This window comes from Lynx rufus, unplaced genomic scaffold, assembly GCF_022079265.1.
Source record: "Lynx rufus isolate CCGP_SWC_20201006 ecotype Redwood Valley unplaced genomic scaffold, mLynRuf1.p SCAF_6, whole genome shotgun sequence".
NCBI lineage: Eukaryota > Metazoa > Chordata > Mammalia > Carnivora > Felidae > Lynx > Lynx rufus.
The window spans coordinates 133,096,139-133,115,867 of NW_025814878.1; the positions used below are offsets into that span (position 1 = coordinate 133,096,139).

Below are 19,729 nucleotides of genomic sequence, written 5' to 3' on the forward strand. Positions count from 1 at the left end.
TACATGATCTCTCAATGTTCAGAATGCTACCCTGTTCATCAACACATTTCATGCCGTGACTGCATTCTACACAGTTTTACAGGACAAGCTAAATTGCATAACATCTATCCGAACCCTTCTGTCAAAGAACAGGGGTTTTGTAAATTCAAAGGCTAGAGAGAGACTTCTGCTAGAACGTCAGTATCTTTTCTTTTTTAATGTTTATTTGTTTATTTAGAGAGAGAAAGCACGAGCAGGGTAGGGACGGGGGGCGGGGGGCGGGGGGCGGGGGGCGGAGAGAGAATCCCAAGCAGGCTCTGTGCTATCAGCACACAGACCAACTCAGGGCTTGATCCCATGAGCCATGAGATCACGGCCTGATCCAAAATCAAGAGTTGGACGCTTAGCCGACTAAGCCACCCAGGCGCCCCTAGAAAGTCAGCATCTCGATGGGGGGCACCCAGTGTTGGTCAGTGCTGTATTCCCAGAGCCTACAAACAGCCCATGGCTCACAGTAGAAGCCACATTGGTGCTAAGCATGGAGTGGAGTGCTATATTTACACGTGTCATCTCATTCAACCCTCCGACTGCCCTCGGAGGCAGGTACTCTCATTCTCTTTCTGCAGACAAAGAAGCAAGCTTGGAGCAGCCAAGAAACCTGCATGGGTCTCACAGGAAGTTGCGAACTGGGATCCAAACCTAGGTCTGAGACTAGTCCACAGCCGTTATTTTCCAGTTCCCAGTATTTATCATTTCCTTTTTAAATGACAAACTACCACTAATTATCTATTACACAGGCTTATGTAAGATGAAGGGATCACAATCCATTTGAAAAAAGAAAAAAAATGAAGGAATTATCCATTCTCACTTCACAATTCCCAAGGGATCATGTAATCCGAAGTCGTATGTATTAAGCAATAGGATAAGGGAGCTAAAAGCATCATCAAAGGTTCAAATCTCTCCCATCATGTAAATCTGTTACTCTGTAATAAGCATCTCTAGATGCCCTAGAAAGCAAAGCAAGACTAAAAGCGCTGTGTGGCCTGGAAGATGGAGGGACTGATTGGATGTGATGTTAGATCTGACAGCAACAAAGCACAAGGTTCAAAGAAGTTAGGGGAATCCTGTGACTGTATACAGGTCAGTTAGTCCCTCTTAGTTTTTCAAACTTTTTTACTATTGCTTAACTATTTAAGCTTTGTAACATATCAAAGTGTTCAGGTGGTAAGAGAGATTTTACTTTTTTGAGGCTACCAAAAAATAAAAGAATCCAGTAACATATGAGCAAACATTTACAGCAGTGTTTCCAATATCTAAGAATGATACATAAACTCCTTAAAATGACTTCATAAAATACCTTAATGATCTAGATACATGTTTACACGACTCTGCCCACCAAATCTGGCTTTAAGATATTTTCCTATTGTAAAGAGTATCAGCACCCATTCCAAGAAGTTTAAGTTACTTATCTAAAAGTCTCAATTTCAAAACACTCTCTGTGGCCAACAATTCTAGGCCAACAAATACTAGGCCTCTGAACTCCCAGATTTGACCAGCTATCTGTGCCACAGTTAGTCGTTCATTACTAAGGATCAATATCAGACAAAAAACTGCAATATAGTAAAAACCAAAGACAGCATGCTTCAAATGCTAATGGTAATTCAGACTAGCAGTATGTATAAAAACCAACCAGCCAGACTTCAGAGGTATCTTCTTTTTAAAAAATTTTTAAGGTTTATTTATGTTTGACACAGAGAGAGACAGAGCATGAACGGGGAAGGTCAGAGAGAGAGGGAGACACAGACTCTGAAGCAGGCTCCAGGCTTCGAGCTGTCAGCACAGAGCCCGACGCGTGGCTCGAACTCACAAACTGTGAGATCATGACCTGAGCCGAAGTTGGTCGCTCAACCGACTGAGCCACCCAGGTGCCCCAAGAGGTATCTTCTAAGCAAACAGACTTCCCTCTTCAAGACCTCAAGGCAAGCACCGCGTGTTTTATTGAGCTTCACTTTGTTGTGCTTTGCAGGTACTGTGCTTTTTTACAAACTCAAAGTCTGTGGCAACCCTGCTTTAAGCAAGTTTACTGGTGCTAATTTTCCAACTGCATTTGCTCACTTCATGTGTTCATGTCACATTTTGGCACTTCTCGTCATATTTCAAACTTTTTTATGATTTTGTGGGTGATCTGTGATCAGTAATCTTCAATGTTACTATTGTCATTGTTCTGGGATGCCACGAACCACACCCATGATGACGGCGCACCTAATTGAACTAACTGACAAATGTCGTGTGTGTTTTGACTGTTCCACCAACCGGCCAATCCCCTATCTCTCCCCCTCCCTTGGAGCCTCCCTATTCCCTGAGAAACAATACTGAAATGAGGCCAATTAGTAACTGCACAATGGCCTCCAAGCGTTTCAGTGAAAGGAAAGACTCACACATCTCTCTTTAAATCAAAAGCTACAGGTCATGATCTCGCAGTCTGTGGGTTCAAGTTCCGCATCAGGCTCTGGGCTGACAGCTCAGAGCCTGGAGCCTGCTTCGGATTCCGTGTCTCCCTCTCTCTCTGCCCCTCCCTGCCCCTCCCCCGTTGCTCTCTGTCTCTGTGTCTCAAAAATGAATAAACATTAAAGAAAAAAAAATTTTTTTTTTTTAAAAGCTAGAAATGATTAAGCTGAGTGAAGATGGCATGCCAAAAGCTGAGACAGGCTGAAAGCTAGGCCTCTTGCACGAAGCAGTCAGCCAAGTTGTGAATGCAAAGAAAAAGTTCTCAAAGGAAATGAACAGTGCTACTCTAATGAACCCATGAACGACAAAAAAGTCAAATGGTCTTATTGCCCACATGGAGAAAGTTTTAGTGGTCTGGACAGATCGAATCAGCCACAGCACGCCTTAAGCCAAAGCCTAATTCAGAACCAGGCGCTGACTCTCTTCAGGTCTATGAAGGCTGAGAGAGGTGAGGAAGCTGCAGAAGGAACATCTGACGCTAGCAGAGGTTGGTTCATGAGGTTTAAGGAAAGCAGTCGTCTCCACTACACAAAAGAGCAAAGTGAACCAGATAGTGCTGACTGGAAGCTCAGGAAGTTCTCCAGAAGGTCCAACTAAGGTAGTTAATGAAGGTGGCTACACTAACCAACAGATTTTCAGTGTAGACAAAACAGCCTTCAATTGGAAGATGCTGCCATCTAGGACTTTCAGAGCTGGACAGAAGTCAATGCCCGGCTTCAAAGCACAGGCTGACTCTCTTGTTAGGGGTAATGCAGCTGCTGACTCTAAGCTGAAGCCAGTCCGCAGCAAAACTCTTAGGGCCCTTAAGAATTATGCTAGATCTACTCTGCCTGGGCTCTCTAAAGGGAACAATAAAGCCTGGATGACAGCAAATCTGTTTACCACATGGTTTGCTGAACATTTTAAGCCCCCTGTGGAGACTACTGCTCAGGAAAAAAAGATTCCTTTCAAAATATTACTGCTCATTGACCATGTACCTGGTCACCCAAGAGCTCAGATGGAGGTGGACTAGGGGATTAGTGTTGTTTTCATGCTGCTGACACAACACCCATTCTGCAGCCCATGGATCAAGGAGTCATTGTGGCCTTCAAGTCTTAGTATTTAAGGAATCCATTTCACAAGGCTGTAGCTGCCATAGATAGTGATTCCTCTGATGGACCTGGGCAAAGCAAATTGGAAATCTTCAACAAAGAAGTCACCCTTCCAGGTTCCACTAAGAACATTCATGATTCATAGGAAGAGGTCAAAATATCAACATGAACAAGAGTTTGGAAGAAAGTAACTCCAACCCCGATGGAAGACTTGGAGCAGTTCAAGCCATCTGTATGGGAAGTAACTGCAGATGTGGGAGAAAAAGCAAGAGAACTGAAATTAGCAGTGGAACCTGAAGACGGGACTGAATGGCCGCCACCTCGATAAAACCTGATGAGGAGATGCTTCTTATGGATGAGCAACGAAAGCTGTTTCTCGAGCTGGAATCTACTCCCGGGGACGATGCTGGGAAGACTGTCGAAAGGACAACAGAAGATGTAGAATGTCACATAAACCTAGCTGATCAAGCAGCGGCAGGGTCTGAGCGGACGGACTCCAGTTCTGAAAGAAGTTCTATTGTGGGTGAAAGGCTATCAAACGGCATCACCTGCTACAGAGAAATCATTCATGAAAGGAAGAGCCAATCAATGCCGCAAACCTCATTACTGTCTTATTTTAAGAACTTGCCACAGCCACCCCACCTTCAGCAGGCACCAACCTGACCATCAACATGGAGGCAAGAGCCACCAGAAAGATTATGACTCACTTAAAGCCCAGGTGATGGTTGGCGTATTTTAGCAAAAGTATTTTTTAATTAAAGTACGTACGCTATTTTTTTAGACATGAGGCTTTTTCACACTTAATAGACTATAGTGTAGTGTAAAACAACTTTTATATACACTGAGAAACCAAAAAATTCATTTGGCTCATTTTATTACAATATTTGCTTTATTGCAGTGGTCTGGAACCAAACCCACAATGTCTTGAGGTATGTCTGTATATTCTATTTTAAGAAAGACGCCTGTAAACTGCATTTCCCAAGCAGAATTAACTACAAGAATAATTAGAATTGCAGCAAAATGCATTTAATCAGGAAAGTGCTATCGAACAAAGAACATCTATGAACAGAATGTACTCCCAGCTAGGAAAAAAAGAAGGAAGGTTATCCTATCTGCAAAGACATACACACAAGCAATAAACAGCAAATGACTCTGTTAGATACAGGAAGATAAGCCAAAAGAAAGAGGCTAAGAAGAAAATTCCAAATATCTTGGAGACTATTTCTATAGTCAGCCATCAAAGGCCGGACAAGGATCATTACTATCCCCACAAGAGGGAAGTCAGGCAGAGGGCAACCACAGCTATTTGACATTTCTCTTAAGACCAGAATTGCTTTTTCATGCCCTGCCTTCGGAAATCACAAAACACTACCACCAGAAGAGCTCTGTAACAGCCAGAGACTTAAGAATAGTCAGTCCAAGAGGCTACTGACAGCTTCCGAACTGTCATCCCTACTGAGGGCGTCATCGCTGTGACGGGGATCCTGCATCCACATCTCATTGAACTGCGTGACCCTGAGTGAGCCAGAGTCTCTCCAAGTCTTACTTTCCTTAGCTGTCAAATGGGATAATAATAGCTACTTTCAAAGGTTTCATGTAAGGATTAAAGATAATGTTTGTAAAGCACCTACCAATGTCTGACATATAACAGGTGCTATAAATGTTAGCTACGGTTACCAGCAACGGCATTCTAAATACCATTCGGGTCCATTTTATCCACACACAAAAAACTGTTGTCAAATTTACTAATGATTTGCTTTGTAAATCATTTTTGTTTTGTTTAAGAAAATACTGAAAAACAAGGAGAGATGATAGGGTATCCTCACCTTCTTACCTACAACACTGGATCAGGTTATTGCCCCAGGAAGTTGATCTCCCATGTAGATACCCCTACTCCTACATTTCACTAAGATCTTAAGCTTGGTTAGAAAACAGTGAGCCACAGTGTTATCCTAAAATGTGACACTGGCAAAGAAAAAAGGCATTTTTTTAATTATAAACTCAAGAAATCAAGAATATGAGTGTAATTTATTACAATGAAAACTACAATATATGTATTTATAATTATAATTACATATATAATTATAAATATATACATATAAACTTCCACAAGGTATCAATTTAGCCAAACAGATACCCTCATTGAACTGGATTTCTTTCATCTCTCAAGTGTTCAAGGAGGGGAAAAAAACCTATTTGAAGATACGAAGCTCTAAGAAGACCTCATTTTTAAAGCAATGACTTTTAGAGGACATTCTACAACCAGAACAAGTCACTATAACCCCTTTTACTTTATACATTTATACTTTTAAAAATTTTTTTTTTTTTCAACGTTTATTTATTTTTGGGACAGAGAGAGACAGAGCATGAACGGGGGAGGGGCAGAGAGAGAAGGAGACACAGAATTGGAAACAGGCTCCAGGCTCTGAGCCATCAGCCCAGAGCCCGACGCGGGGCTCGAACTCACAGACCGCGAGATCGTGACCTGGCTGAAGTCGGACGCTTAACCGACTGCGCCACCCAGGCGCCCCTATACATTTATACTTTTAAACAGAGATCTGATGTCACACACAACCCTGAGTCACTCTAAGAATCAACAAATTATATTTCCTAGGCTGAACTGAGGCAGAAAACGTTAGCATATATTTTAGAAATAACTTCTGGACTTTAAAACCATTTCCTGCCTAATCCTCAGTTAATCAGAACATGAAATTAACTATAACTCACTCTTTTCCAAACAAAATCATGTTGACCAAGACTGTAATGTATTCTTAGAAGGCTTTGAATTCATACTGAGTCCTGTCCAAATTATTTTCATTCCTACAAGTCATGTACAGACACAAACGTTAACACTTACTCAGATTTGCTGCCATGGATTCTAAATCTGCTATTAGACCTGGAAGCTGCTGTAGCTGCTCCTGTAACTCGATGAGGCTCGTCTTCTTTTTCTCCCAGTGTGCAGAGAGCATAACCACCTCACTGTCCACCAGCTGCAACACAGAGGAGCAAGAGTAAAGCAAAACCCGATTTCAGGCACAAGGAAATGACAGCACAATGAGAGTTGCTCAACGTTAGCTTTAAAAACCCCTCTGCTGGTGTCCCACAACAGGACAACCTAAAGAAAACTGAAGTTGTTTTCTTTCTTAGAAAAGAACCAACTTAATATTCAGTGCAGAAAACCTCAAATTACTGTTGGTCTCCATGCATCTTTACCCAGAGAAGAGAAAGTTCAGAAATGACCTCAGAAATCTCTTCTAAGTACACCCTACTTTTGAGTAAACTATGTATTTGAAAATCCAAATCTAGAAGGAAAATAAATCAAAAAACCAATACTAACAACCAAAAGGAAAACAAAAAACAACCCGAAACACAATTACCGGGTAATTATTTGCTTTACGAAAGGAATTTTTTTTAACAGAAAAGCTCCTTGATGCCTTTATAATATATAGGATTCACTTTACATTTAAAGAGGAACGTACTGCATAAAGTAAGGTCAACAGTACTTGTCTACGAAGGAATGACTGAGGCAAGTGATCAATTCCAGAAAAAGGAGAAAAGGATTTATGTCAACAAGGAATTCAGATGTGAAGAGCTCCTAATAGCATGGCAGTGACATACTAGACCGGCCTAAAAGAATTCTAACTTCTTTTACTGAGGACCGTGGAAAAAATGACAGTCATCAGTTTCTCCCAGACAATTTTGTTTTGGTCGTAACATGGTGGGAGAGAGAAGACTTAGGATAAGATTTAGAAGGATCAAGGAGAGGTCATCTTCTGAAAACATCACCAATGGTAAGCAAGCACTGTGAAAGAGACCACATTAGTACAGTAAATACAAAGACTGCAAATTCATTATCTAACAGAAAATGTATTTGAATTTTGTCTGAAAATCAGAGTTCACAGTTTAAAAAAAGACAATTTACACATCCCAAGATTAAGATTTTTCAGCAGTTAGAGCACGAATATAACAAACTGTTACTGAATCTCACTAAAGTAACAGAGAACTTTAGAGAAATAAAATATCAAAACTAGATGCAAAATTATTTGTACGTGGTGCTAGATTGCTTGGGTTTCGACATTTTAACATTCAAGAAATTCTCAACATGGAAACAAAAGAACTAAGCTCAGACAGAGAGGGTTAGAAGCTGCCTGGTTTCCTCACTCTGTCCCCCAGGCTCGCACACCTCCCCCCTGCTTTTCAGCCCACACTGCAGTGAAGACCACATCATCTCTCCAGACTGAGCTGGAGAGGTGACACCAAGCTTTACTCAAGCTGTACCACTCATTAATTTTGTTTACTTAAAAATGCCTATTGTCGGGGTGCCTGGGTGGCTCAGTCAGTTAAGCATCCGACTTCAGCTCAGGTCATAGTCTCACGGTTTGTGAGTTCAAGCCCCATGTCGGGCTCTGTGCTGACAGCTCAGAGCCTGAAGCCTGCTTTGGATTCTGTGTCTCCCTCTCTCTGTGCCTCTCCTCAGCTTGCACTCTCTCTCTCTCTCTCAAAAATAAATAAAACGTTAAAAAAATTTTTTTTAAATGCCTACTGCCAGCCAGTTTTATAAAGATCCCTAAGAGGAGTCTAAGTAATGCTGAGCAATGTTAATATATATAGCCGTGATGCCAGACTAAGAGAACTGAGGCTTGAAACAAGGATCTGTGTTCATAAAATTTATCCATATAAACTTCTCCTGACCACTCCCTATTTGGGCTATGGGGACACAATGGTGAACGAAACAGAACAAATTCTGCCCACTTGATGCTTATGTCCTGGTAGCAGGTCTCCCAAATTCTTTTAGCTCTGGGTTTTAAACTCTAAAGAAGAAAAAATAATTCCTATATCACAGGCTGACTTGAGGATAAATAATATATTTTTCTAGGTATGTAGTGCATTATTATTTCTTTTTTTTTTTTTTTTTTTTACAAAGTCTGTTAAAGCTTAACTATCCTGGTTAATTGGGTGAATCTGAAAAATCTAGAACAATTTTTTGATATTAACCATGTCTTACTGAAAATTAGAGTGCAGCATAAATATTAAAACAACTACAATCTAGTTCTTGCCTTCCGGAAAACTGAAAACAATATTCTGAATATAGGACATGAGAAATAATATATATAATATAGAAAAAATATATCAGAATACACTAACATGCCATTTTAATTGGAAAGAATGAGAGACTGAATGGATTCAATAATTACGTAATAAAACTAAAACATTTTGAGCATTTTCTGTGTACCAGGCCCTGTGCTAAGCGATTTACATACATTATCTCGCTTAGAGCACACAGCAACCTTATAAACTAAGCACTATTATCACCTCTATTTTACAGAGGAGGAAACTGAGGCGTAATAAAGTTACGTCACTTTCCCAAGGGCCAGAGTGGACTGAGATCAATCCTACGGAATCTGACACTGAAGCTCATGTGCTTAATATTCTAGGGCTTGTGCTACAAGGCTGTATGAAAGGAAGAAGTAAAAATGCTGGCAAAAGAAAAGGTTCTAAAAAAACAATCAACTTGACTTCATGATAAGAAATGATCACAAGAAGGCTAATTTTTCCACCTCTAAATAAACAGTTCTGAATAAAACCAGATCTACCACCAGGAAACCAAATTTAAGCAGGAAGACAAACCCACAGCTTCATTCCAAAATTCCTTCTGTTGGGTACTAAAGGCAGAATGAAGACACTGGAAGGAGAATGCCAACGAATGACAAGACAGCTAATAATAGTACCCAACTGTATATGAAACTCAATAGTTCAGCGCTTTGGGGGTACATAATTTCATGTGATTGCCAAACAACGTTGTTTGGTAAGCAGGATAGGTGGTGTTATGCGTGCCATTTTATAGATGAGGAAACAAACAACAGAGAGACTTGGTTAGGTGCCCAAGGTCAAACGTGCGAGCGCAGAAACTAGGATTTCCAACACGCAGTTCGGTGAAACCACAGAAGAGAGCCACGCTGGACTGCAAAGACAGAGAAGCATGTCTAATTTAACCAGCTTACACTTCAAATTGTTAAACCATGAATCTTAAGGGTTCAATTTGAAGGCAAACAAGTATTTCACAATAATAGGAATAAGAAAATAATGTACTGAGAGTCTGACTTTTAAAAACTGCCCTCAGAGTCTAACCCCTAACGTCATTAACTATTCATTTATATATTGCTAGTAAGAAAAAAAATTTAAGAACTTGTTGAAAAAGAAAAAAGGTGTAGAAAAACCTAGACAAACCACAACTGTTCATTTTCTAAGATACCATCTGAATTTTAAGACTATATAGTAAGAACTAGCTTTAAAATTTAAGATGAGTAAAAAAAAAAAAAAAAAAAATTTAAGATGAGTATAAAATAATGTGTCAGAAAAGACTGAATGGTTCCTAAGTGTATTTGCCCCAGCAGGTTGAAACTGTTTGGTTCAAGGCCACCAAAGATACATGAGCGACAGTCTGACAAAATAAACTCATCCTAGGTTAACACCATGCATATTATAGACAGACGTTTTAAATATTTACATATGTCTCAACAATACATCAGAGAAATTTAAGATAAATTTTCATTTTTTTAAAATGTTTTTAATGTTTCTTTATTTTTGAGTGAGAGAGAGGGAGGGAGGGAAGGAGGGAGGGAGGGGTAGAAAGAGGGAGACAGAGAATCCAAAGCAGGCTCCAGGCTCTGAGCTGTCAGCACAAAACCCAACATGGGGCTCGAACCCATGAACCGTGAGATCATAACCTGAGCTGAAGTTGGATGCTTAACTGACTGAGCCGCCCGGGCGCCCCAGTAAACTTTCATCTTTAAAGCTGAGTACTGTATTTCTGGAAAACAGAGGTACTTTTGATCAGATGTGGGTCTTACAATAACCCACATAAATTAAATTTACAAAATAAATTTATAAATTTATAAAATAAATTTAAGAACCTCAAATAGCATGAATTCAACAACGTATCTTACAGGAAATTCATTCTCCTATATATTTCATTATAAAACACTTTGTACAATCAAAAGAATTATTTGTTAAAGCTCCTCTACAGAATACAGTACTTGTTGAACACTGTGGGCCTCCCCATGCTGATTCACACAGATGCAGTAGTACACTAATCGTCCCTGCTGTGTGGTATTTGATTTTACGAATAACACTAGAATTTATTCTGTAGATGGGACTGTGTAACTGCCGAAAGTTCTGGAAAAGCTGCTCAAACATCCTGATACAAGTCTCCCGGTGCACATGTGTATGTCTCACAAATGAGTTACAGCTGCATCCAAGATAGTGCCCTCACCTCCCAGACAGGCTCAACGCGACCTGGGATGAGTAGCCACCTGCCCGGGCCTAGCCACCTCTGACTTCAAGGAGCCTCCTCTATTTCCTAGGTAATAAATGCAAAGCTGACATTATCAGAGGAAATATGTGCCATACCAATGTTCTCAGGGGAAAGCTTGAGCTGCAATGCTCTGGAAATATCCCCAGGAACAGAACTGCTCTTGGAGACGTATATGCAACTTCACCTCTTACTTAGTGCCAACTCATGCTTTCTAATGCAATCGTGGCAATGGATCTACACCCTCTAGTTCTAGTCATTCCTCATCATGTTTCTTGCAAGGCAAGAAACCACACTGTCCTCTGCAAATAATGACCATCCACACAGACACTCGAGGCTTAAATTTTTGTTAATCTAATGAGTACAGATTTGTAGTTTCAATTTGTATTTCTCTGATTACTAATCAACTCCAAAACACATTTTCATGTTTACTGGCCACTCTTTTATTTTCTTCTGTAAAATGCCTGGCCATAGCTTTTGCTCACTTTTCTATTGGGTTATCGCCCTCTTTTTATTGGTTTGTTGTTCCTATTTTATAAACACTTGTCCTCTGTATTATGAATTGCTTCACTTTTTCATGGTGTTGTTTAATGAGTAGAACTTTTGATAAAAATTATTAGTATTTTTGGTTGGTACTTTTTATGCCTTCTTTAAGAAATCTTTCTTGGGGCGCATGGGTGGTTCAGTCAGTTAAGCGTCCAACTCTTGATTTCAGCTTGGGTCATGATCTCGATTCATGGGACCAGGCCCCACGTTAGGCTCTGCACTGACAGCATGGAACCTGCTTGGGATTCTCTCTCTCTCCCTCTCTCTCTCTGCCCCTCCCCCACTGGTGCTCTCTCTCAACGTAAATAAATGAACATTAAAAAGAAATCTTTCTCTACCCTGAGGTCTTAAAGGTTGTCCACTATTTTCCAAAAGATGTAATTTCTCTTTCACATTTAACTCTGATGGAGTCAAAATGTGAATAAAGGTCTTCAACTACTTTTACTCTGGAGGTTCTAGCCAGCATAAAAGATATGAAGAAATGGAAGTTGTACACATTAGGAGGGAAGCAACAAAACTTACCATCTACACAAAACAACTCCCGGGCCCACATACAAATTATTGGAAAAGCAGATTTAGCAAGATGGCTGAATATGGGATTGATATGCTGCGAGCCAAATAAATACTTCAGGCTTGGGGAAATTTATCAGGACAAAGAAGTTACTTTCTACAAAAACTTGCTAAATCATTTTACTTTAATTAGATGCTGAATTGTACTGAATCCCTGTGTTTAATTGTATGATATTATACAACTGGTCCGTTATATTTTCTGCATCTGATGGCCACGTATTTTTCTTCTTTAATATATTCACACGGTCAGTTGCATTTATCAAATCTCTAATGTCTACCTTTTAATCCTGGAATAGACCTGGCGGACAGGATTTTGGTTTTTACGCATTGCTGGGTCTGTCTGCCAACACAAGCATATGGTGTAGGATGTCCGCCAAAGAACGCCTTTTGTTGATCATCCAGCACTCACAGGACATCCACATGACAATACCAAGTTCCGGCTAATATTTATGTAGGAAAACTTTATATACCAGCTTGACCCCCACTTTAAAACAGTGTGCGAGAAGATGCCCAAACTGTATTTCAAACACAGCTGTTAGAATATCACAACCACGATACAGCATGAGGAGCACATCCACAAAGGAGGTGCATATTGCTGGCGCTGAGAGGCCGCACGACTGCACATAAGCAACGCTTTATTAACCGTCATGTTAAAAGTCTGGTAATCAATCGGAAAACTATGCTTTAAGCACTCTACATCCTAAAAGACTGCTCCAGGTATAGACATTTTGCTGGTTTTAAATATAGTTAAGCAAGCTGGTTGAGGGCTGTGGGTGACACGTCGTAACTTTTCCCATTTAGAATACGGGAAATAAGACGACTTGTCAGAGCTTTTGCATGGAACATCTGACTTTCAGAAACTGAAGTTAAGCGAGAGATGAGGACTTTGTTCATAATTTTTATATCTATATCCATGAGTGAGACTGGACCTCAGTGTCACTTTCTCATACTTCCCTTGTTTGGTTTCAGTATTAAAGTTATGTTAGTCTCATTCAGTGGGTTGGGCACAGTTTCCTCTTTTTCATTTGCTACAAGACTTGGTCTAACACTGAAACGGTAGATTCCCCAAGTCTGATAGAACTCTTCTATCTAACTCTGCAGCACTTTCTGAGCAGAAACAATTTTTAACCACTAATGAAATTTCCTATTCCCTATTTGAATTGCTTCTAGAATTGATTTTGGTAAAAATTTCTAGGATTTTTGCTATTTCATCTAAGTTTTCAAATTTGTCAGAGTTGTTCATAAACTCAATCTTTTTGCTCTCTGTGATAACTGGTAACATTCTCTTCAATTCTTAACATTATTTGTCTCTTGATGAATACCATTAGAGATTTATCTACTATACTAGTCTTTTCTAAGAACGTTTCACTTTGGAGGCACCTGGCTGGCTCAGTCGGTAGAGCACACAACTCTTGATCTCAAGGTTGTACGTTCAAGCCCCACGCTGGGTGTAGGAATTACTTAAAAATAAGTAAAACTTAAAAAAAAAAAAGGAACTTTTCACTTTTAGTTTCTTCTGTATTTTTATATTCTATTTAATTTACTTCTCTTATCTCTATCATCTTTTCCATTCTTTCTTCAAGGCTTATTCTGTTTGCTTTCTAAATTCTTAAGTCAGTTTAGGTCACTGTCAGTCTTTCTTTTTTCTCTATAAAACTTCCATCTAAGTAGACTTGAGCAAATTCAACAGCTTACATGTAAATTTTAAAGTTTTCAATACCAGGGTTCCTGGGTGGCTCAGTCAGTTAAGTGTCCGGCTTCGGCTCAGGTCATGATCTCATGGCTTGTGAGTTCAAGCCCCGCGTCGGGCTCTGTGCTGACAGCTCAGAGCCTGGAGCCTGCTTCAGATTCTGTGTCTCCCTCTTTCTCTGCCCTCCCCTGCTCTATATCTCTCCCACTCTCTCAAAAATAAATATTTTTTAAAAACGCTTTTCAAAATAAAGTTTTCAATAATTTTCCTTCTTTGCACCATAAATTAGTCATAATATTTTTTATTTCCAAACCTATGGAATTTTCAAAATTGTCTTCCTGTATTGATTTTCAGCTTCATTTGCAGTGGGATCAGAGAATAGTCTGTATGACTTCACTTATACGAAACTTGTTGAGAATTGCTTTACAGCTCAGTAAATGGTCAATTTTCAAGTGTTCTAAACATGCTGTAAAGAACCTGTACTTCACATTTGCTAGGACAGTGTTCTACATTTGTCCGTCAAGTCAAATTTGTTAATCACATTATTTAAATCTCCTATATCCATACTTCTTTTATCTTGTTTTTTTTTTTTTTTTCTATCAACTAAGAGGAATGAATTAAAATTCTCCCATTTTGATCACGGATTTATCTGTTTTTTCCCTTGTAGTTCTATTGGTCTTTTATATATTTAGTTTTTCCTATATTGCCTTCCCCTCATTATTTCTAGAATGTTTATTAGATAAGCTGATCCATATGAAACACTAACTTTACAGAGCAAAATTAGTCCAATACTGGTAATCTCACTGGGTTCAACGTAAAGATCTTCTGTAACTATTCTCTACTAACCCCTCTTTCATATTTATCTCCAAGATTCCTCATCTCAGAGATCCCTTATCTCTGAGATCCCTTTCTTACCTCAGATATCTCTTCCTTATCTCCAAGATCCCTTCCTTACCTCCAAGATCCCTTCTAAGTAGGTGACTTTCTTTCTTCATTGCTATATTCTTTCTTCAGCTGTATACAATTGCTGTTTAAGCACACACTTTGGATTTTTAATGTCACTGACTTTTTAAAGTCCTGTTTGACAAAGCCTTATTCCTTACTCATTTTTTAATCCACCTTTTATCTCTTTAAAAGACTCTGCATATACCTATTTAACAGTCTATATCCAACAGTGCAATATCTAATGTCTTTTGTAGGTCTAAGTCTTATTCTTTGGTTCTGGTGCCTCTCAAACTTTTCATAATATATCTGTGTGTTTGCTAAATTTTTTTTTTTTTTTGGAGAGGTGGCAGAAAATAAATCTGTAGGAAAAAAAAGAAAGTTGGTCTGTAGAAATATTGAGGGGCCTAGGTTTACACAGTTTCATCCACACAGACTTTGTGTTTGTTTCTGCTGGGTGTCAAAGAACACAGTCACCTGTGTTCCCTTTATTCTTAATTCAGTGTTTCCTCAATCATGCAGGAAGTATGGAGTGGGGCTCCGCACTGATATGAGGCCAAGATGATGGTAACAAATCTAGAAACAGGACTGTATTTTTTCCAAGCTGTTACAAAGACAGATTTCCCTGTTGCCTCCTTTTGTAGACAGGTAGCTTTTTTTCCCCTACCTTAACCTTTCACTGAGGGATACAGCTGCTTCAAAGATTCAGGAGCTGTATGCATCTCAGACCCAGTTCCCCACAGAGTCTCCTTTCTCCATAAATCTTGAAGCTTTTATTTTAGTATTTGACCCCAGCTTCCATGTTTGTTTGTTTTTTAACCACTCTGATTTCGGTTCCCTTTTTTCTTCTGTTTTCTTTTTTTTTCCCCCCTTTAGGATCTCCCTTTTTTGTGAGCCTAATGCATTAAATAATTTTTAAAATACCTATCCAGCATTTAAGTGTTTTACAGCTACAGGGCTTTTCAAAGTACCTGGTCTGCCTTACTACCAGAAACCTATATTCCCCCTTGTCAGTAATTTCTAAGAGAAACACTAATGTCTAACTTTCATCACATATATTACTCTTCTCTATGTAACTATTACAGCTTCCCACATCTAGGTAAGTGGTTAAGAAAGTCAGTCTATGTTAATTAAAATTCAGAATCACAGAAGTGTTTTTATAAAGAAGTAAGTCTGACTGACAACCATAGGACAGAGTATTTAATCTTGGCTAATAAAGCTATAAGTATGTGTACCAAATACTTTTCATCACAATCACTTTTATACACAATAAAAGTACACTTTATAAAAAGTACAATCACTTTTATACATTATATACTCTACACATAATGCCTCAAAATAGTTTGTTCCCCTAAGTGAATTGAGGATGACCCCTGAAACTTTTACATTTATTTGGTAAGCAAATTAATGGTTTTAGGCATCAGACTCAACTTCAAAACATTATACTGAGATGAACCAAATATCTCCTTGAGACTTGAGGATAAAAGTCATAAACTCTCTACGCCTAACTCAGCTTAGATTTAGTTGAGAAGAATTGCAAAAATTTAATTTAGGGGTTTCATAACTACTAAATTCAATTTCAGATATCCTGCAAGAAACTTTAATGCAATTCCAAATTTAATTTCTTAAAATTTAACGCTGCAAAAAGAGATTTTCCCCCCAAGGTTAGCCCATTCTTTACCTCTCCAGCACTTGCGCATTCCTTGGCTCTTCTGTGAAGTGCAGCCCATGTATCTTCATACCTAAAAAAAAGCCAAAAATAATTATCAATGCAAACCACACATTTAAAAAAAACACTATCTAAAGTTGAACCTGGGGGTGCCTGGGTGGCTCAGTCGGTTAAGCATCCGACTTTGGCTCAGGTCATGATCTCACGGTCCATGAGTTCAAGCCCTGCATCAGGCTCTGTGCTAACAGCTCAGAGCCTAGAGCCTGCTTCAGATTCTGTCTTCAGTCTCCCTCTTTCTCTGCCCCTCCCCTGTTCATGCTCTGTCTCTGTCTCAAAAATAAATAAACATTAAAATAAATAAATAAAGTTGAACCTGGAATTCCTATGGTGCCAAGAAAAAAAAAAGAAAAAAGAAAAAGAAAAAAGCAACTCAAAAAATAATAGGATTTCACAAGGACACAGAAGAAACCTGAAGCGGCTTCCAATGGCCAAACCTGGGACAATCTGAGCAGCAAATTAATAATGGTAGTAATGAGTTATAACTCGAGGAATAAAACAAACTTCCAAGAGTTCACAGTGTTTTATTTTTTTTTATTTTTTTTTTTTTAACGTTTATTTATTTTTGAGACAGGGAGAGACAGAGCATGAACGGGGGAGGGTCAGAGAGAGAGGGAGACACAGAATCTGAAACAGGCTCCAGGCTCTGAGCTGTCAGCACAGAGCCCGACGCGGGGCTCAAACTCACGGACCGTGAGATCATGACCTGAGCCGAAGTCGGACGCTCAACCGACTGAGCCACCCAGGCACCCCCACAGTGTTTTATTTTTTTATTTTTATTATTTATTTTTTTTTTTTACCCCCAGTGTTTTAAATAAATAACTGAATAAATGAATGGGGAAGAAGGGAAAAGTACTTCTGTAGAATTCCTATTAATAACTGTAGAAAAAAATGATAAAAATAAAAAAATCACCACTTCCTAAGCACAACAATAACTGTTTCAGGAAAGAAATGGATGCTAAAATTCGTGGGTGAGATTAGGAAGAGAAACAAAATATTTACATAGTTTCAAGGTATCTCCCCAAAGGACACACATAAATTAAAAGGGGGGAAACAGTGTAACAGTGTAGAAACCATGAAGACACTTCCCTAACCAAGTGATCAAGACTAATGAAACACGTAAACATCATGTGCCTACTAATATGATGCCCTGAAAAGGACACAACACTGCCCTCCTGGTATTCTTGCCAAAACACCACTGACTTGAATTTAACCATGAGAAAATAGCACATAAACCCAAACTGAGGGGCATTCTGCAAAATAACAAAAAAAGTACTCTTCAAGTGTCGAGGTTATGAAAAACAAAGACTCGGGGACTGTGCCAGATTAATGGAGATGAAGGAGATAGAGTGACTGAGTACAATTTATGATCTTGGATTGGATCCTGGTCCCCAAGTAAGGACATTTGTGGGATAGCTGATGAAATCTGAATGAGGTCTGTTGGTTATAAGGTAGTGTCGATTTCCTGGTTTTAATAATGATACTCTTTAATAAATGTACTCAGTAAGAGTACAACTGGTAAGATCATTAACAATAATCTTCAAATATGCAAAGCAATAATTGATACCATTGAAGGGGGAAATAAACCATTCTCCAATAACAGAGACTTCAATACCTCACTCTCAATAATGGTTAAAATGACCAGACAAAAGATACTTAAGAGAGGACCTGAACACCACAATAAACCAACTAGATATATAAATATATACAGAACATTCTACCCAACAGCAGCAGAATATACATTCTTCTCAAGTGTACATGGAAAATTTTCCAGGATGGATCATTTGCTAAGCCACAGATTAACTCTCAATAGATTTTTTAAAGGGGAGTAAATGAGAAATCTCTGAACCTATTGCTCAATTTTGCTGTGAACCTAAAATTGCTCTAAAAACAGCCCATATATACATACATATATATATACATACACATACACATACGTATACATATACACATATATATGTGTATGTATATATATATACACTTTTTTAAAACAAAAAGAGACATAGATATCACACAATGTATCTTTTCTAACCACAATGGGATGAAGTTTGAAATCAAAAAGGAACGAAAGGAAAACTGAAAAATTCACAAATTTGTGGAAATTAAAACTTTTAAATAACCAATGGGTCAAAGAAAAAAAATCATAAATCAGACTGTATTAAGAGATGAATGAAAATAAAACTACAACATACCAAAACTTAAGGACTCAAGAAAAACAGGGCTAAGAATGAAATTTATAGCTATAAATGCTTACATTAAAAAGGAAGGAAGATCTCAAATCAACAGCCTGACTTCACAACTTAAGGAAGTAGAAAAAGAATAAACTGAACCCAAGCTACCAGAAGGAAGAAAAAGTAAACATTAGGGCAGATAAATAAAATAGTGAATAAAAATATTGAGAAAAATCAGTGAAATAAAAAATTGGTTCTTTAGAAAGATTCACAAAATTAAATCTTTAAGTGGACTAAGGAGGAAAAAAAAGAAGACTCAAAATTAGAAAGAAAAGTGGGAAATTATCAATTTTACAGAAATAAAAAAGGATTATAGGGGAGTACTATGAGTAACTGTATGCCAACAAATTGGATAACCCAGATGTAATGGACAAATTCCTAGAAACATAAAACCTACCAAGACTGAATCCCAAAGAAACAGAAAATCTGAAAAGACCCATAATTAGTAAGGAAGATTGCATCAGTCACTGAAAATCTCACTCCTGAACAATCAATGAATCAAAGAAGACATTAAACAGGAAATAAAAATGTATCTTGAAACAAATTAAAATGGAAGTACAACATACGAAAACTTATGGAATACAGTTCTAAGAGGAAAGTTCATAACAAATGCCTACATTAAAAAGAAAGATCTCAAATAAACAACCTAAGTTTCTACACTTTAAGAAACCAGAAAAACGAAAAGGGCCCAAAGTTAGCAGAAGGAAGGAAATTATAAAGATTAAAGAAAAAATAAATGAAATAGAGAACAGAAAAACAATAAAAAAGATTAACCAACCTAAGAGTTGATTCTTTGGAAAGACAAAATTGACAAAACTTTAGCCTAGACTAACTAACCATGGAAAAATGACAGAGGACCCAAACCCACAAAACTATAAATGAAAGAGGAGACATTACATTTGACACCACAGAAATACAAAGGATCATAAGAGGGTACTATGAACAACTATACACCAACAAACTGGACAGCCGAGAAGAAATGGAAAAAGTCTTAGAAACATACAAACTGGGGCACTTGGGTGGCTCAGTCGGTTGGGCGTCCGACTTCAGCTCAAGTCATGATCTCACAGTCCGTGAGTTCAAGCCCCGCATCGGGCTCTGTGCTGACAGCTCAGAGCCTGGAGCCTGTTTCAG

The 19,729-nt window shown here is 38.5% G+C and overlaps 1 protein-coding gene across 1 annotated transcript in view; it reads right to left on the reverse strand.

The window, feature by feature from the left end:
* The window catches only part of DTNBP1 (dystrobrevin binding protein 1), a 133,286-nt gene that overhangs the window by 93,454 nt on the left and 20,103 nt on the right, over positions 1-19,729 (reverse strand). Inside the window, exons 4-5 of the mRNA XM_047101540.1 lie at positions 16,320-16,380; positions 6,436-6,568 (exon numbers count right to left, since the gene is read on the reverse strand). Coding sequence (XP_046957496.1) covers positions 6,436-6,568; positions 16,320-16,380 — 194 coding nt within the window. The remainder of the gene's footprint in view (positions 1-6,435; positions 6,569-16,319; positions 16,381-19,729) is intronic.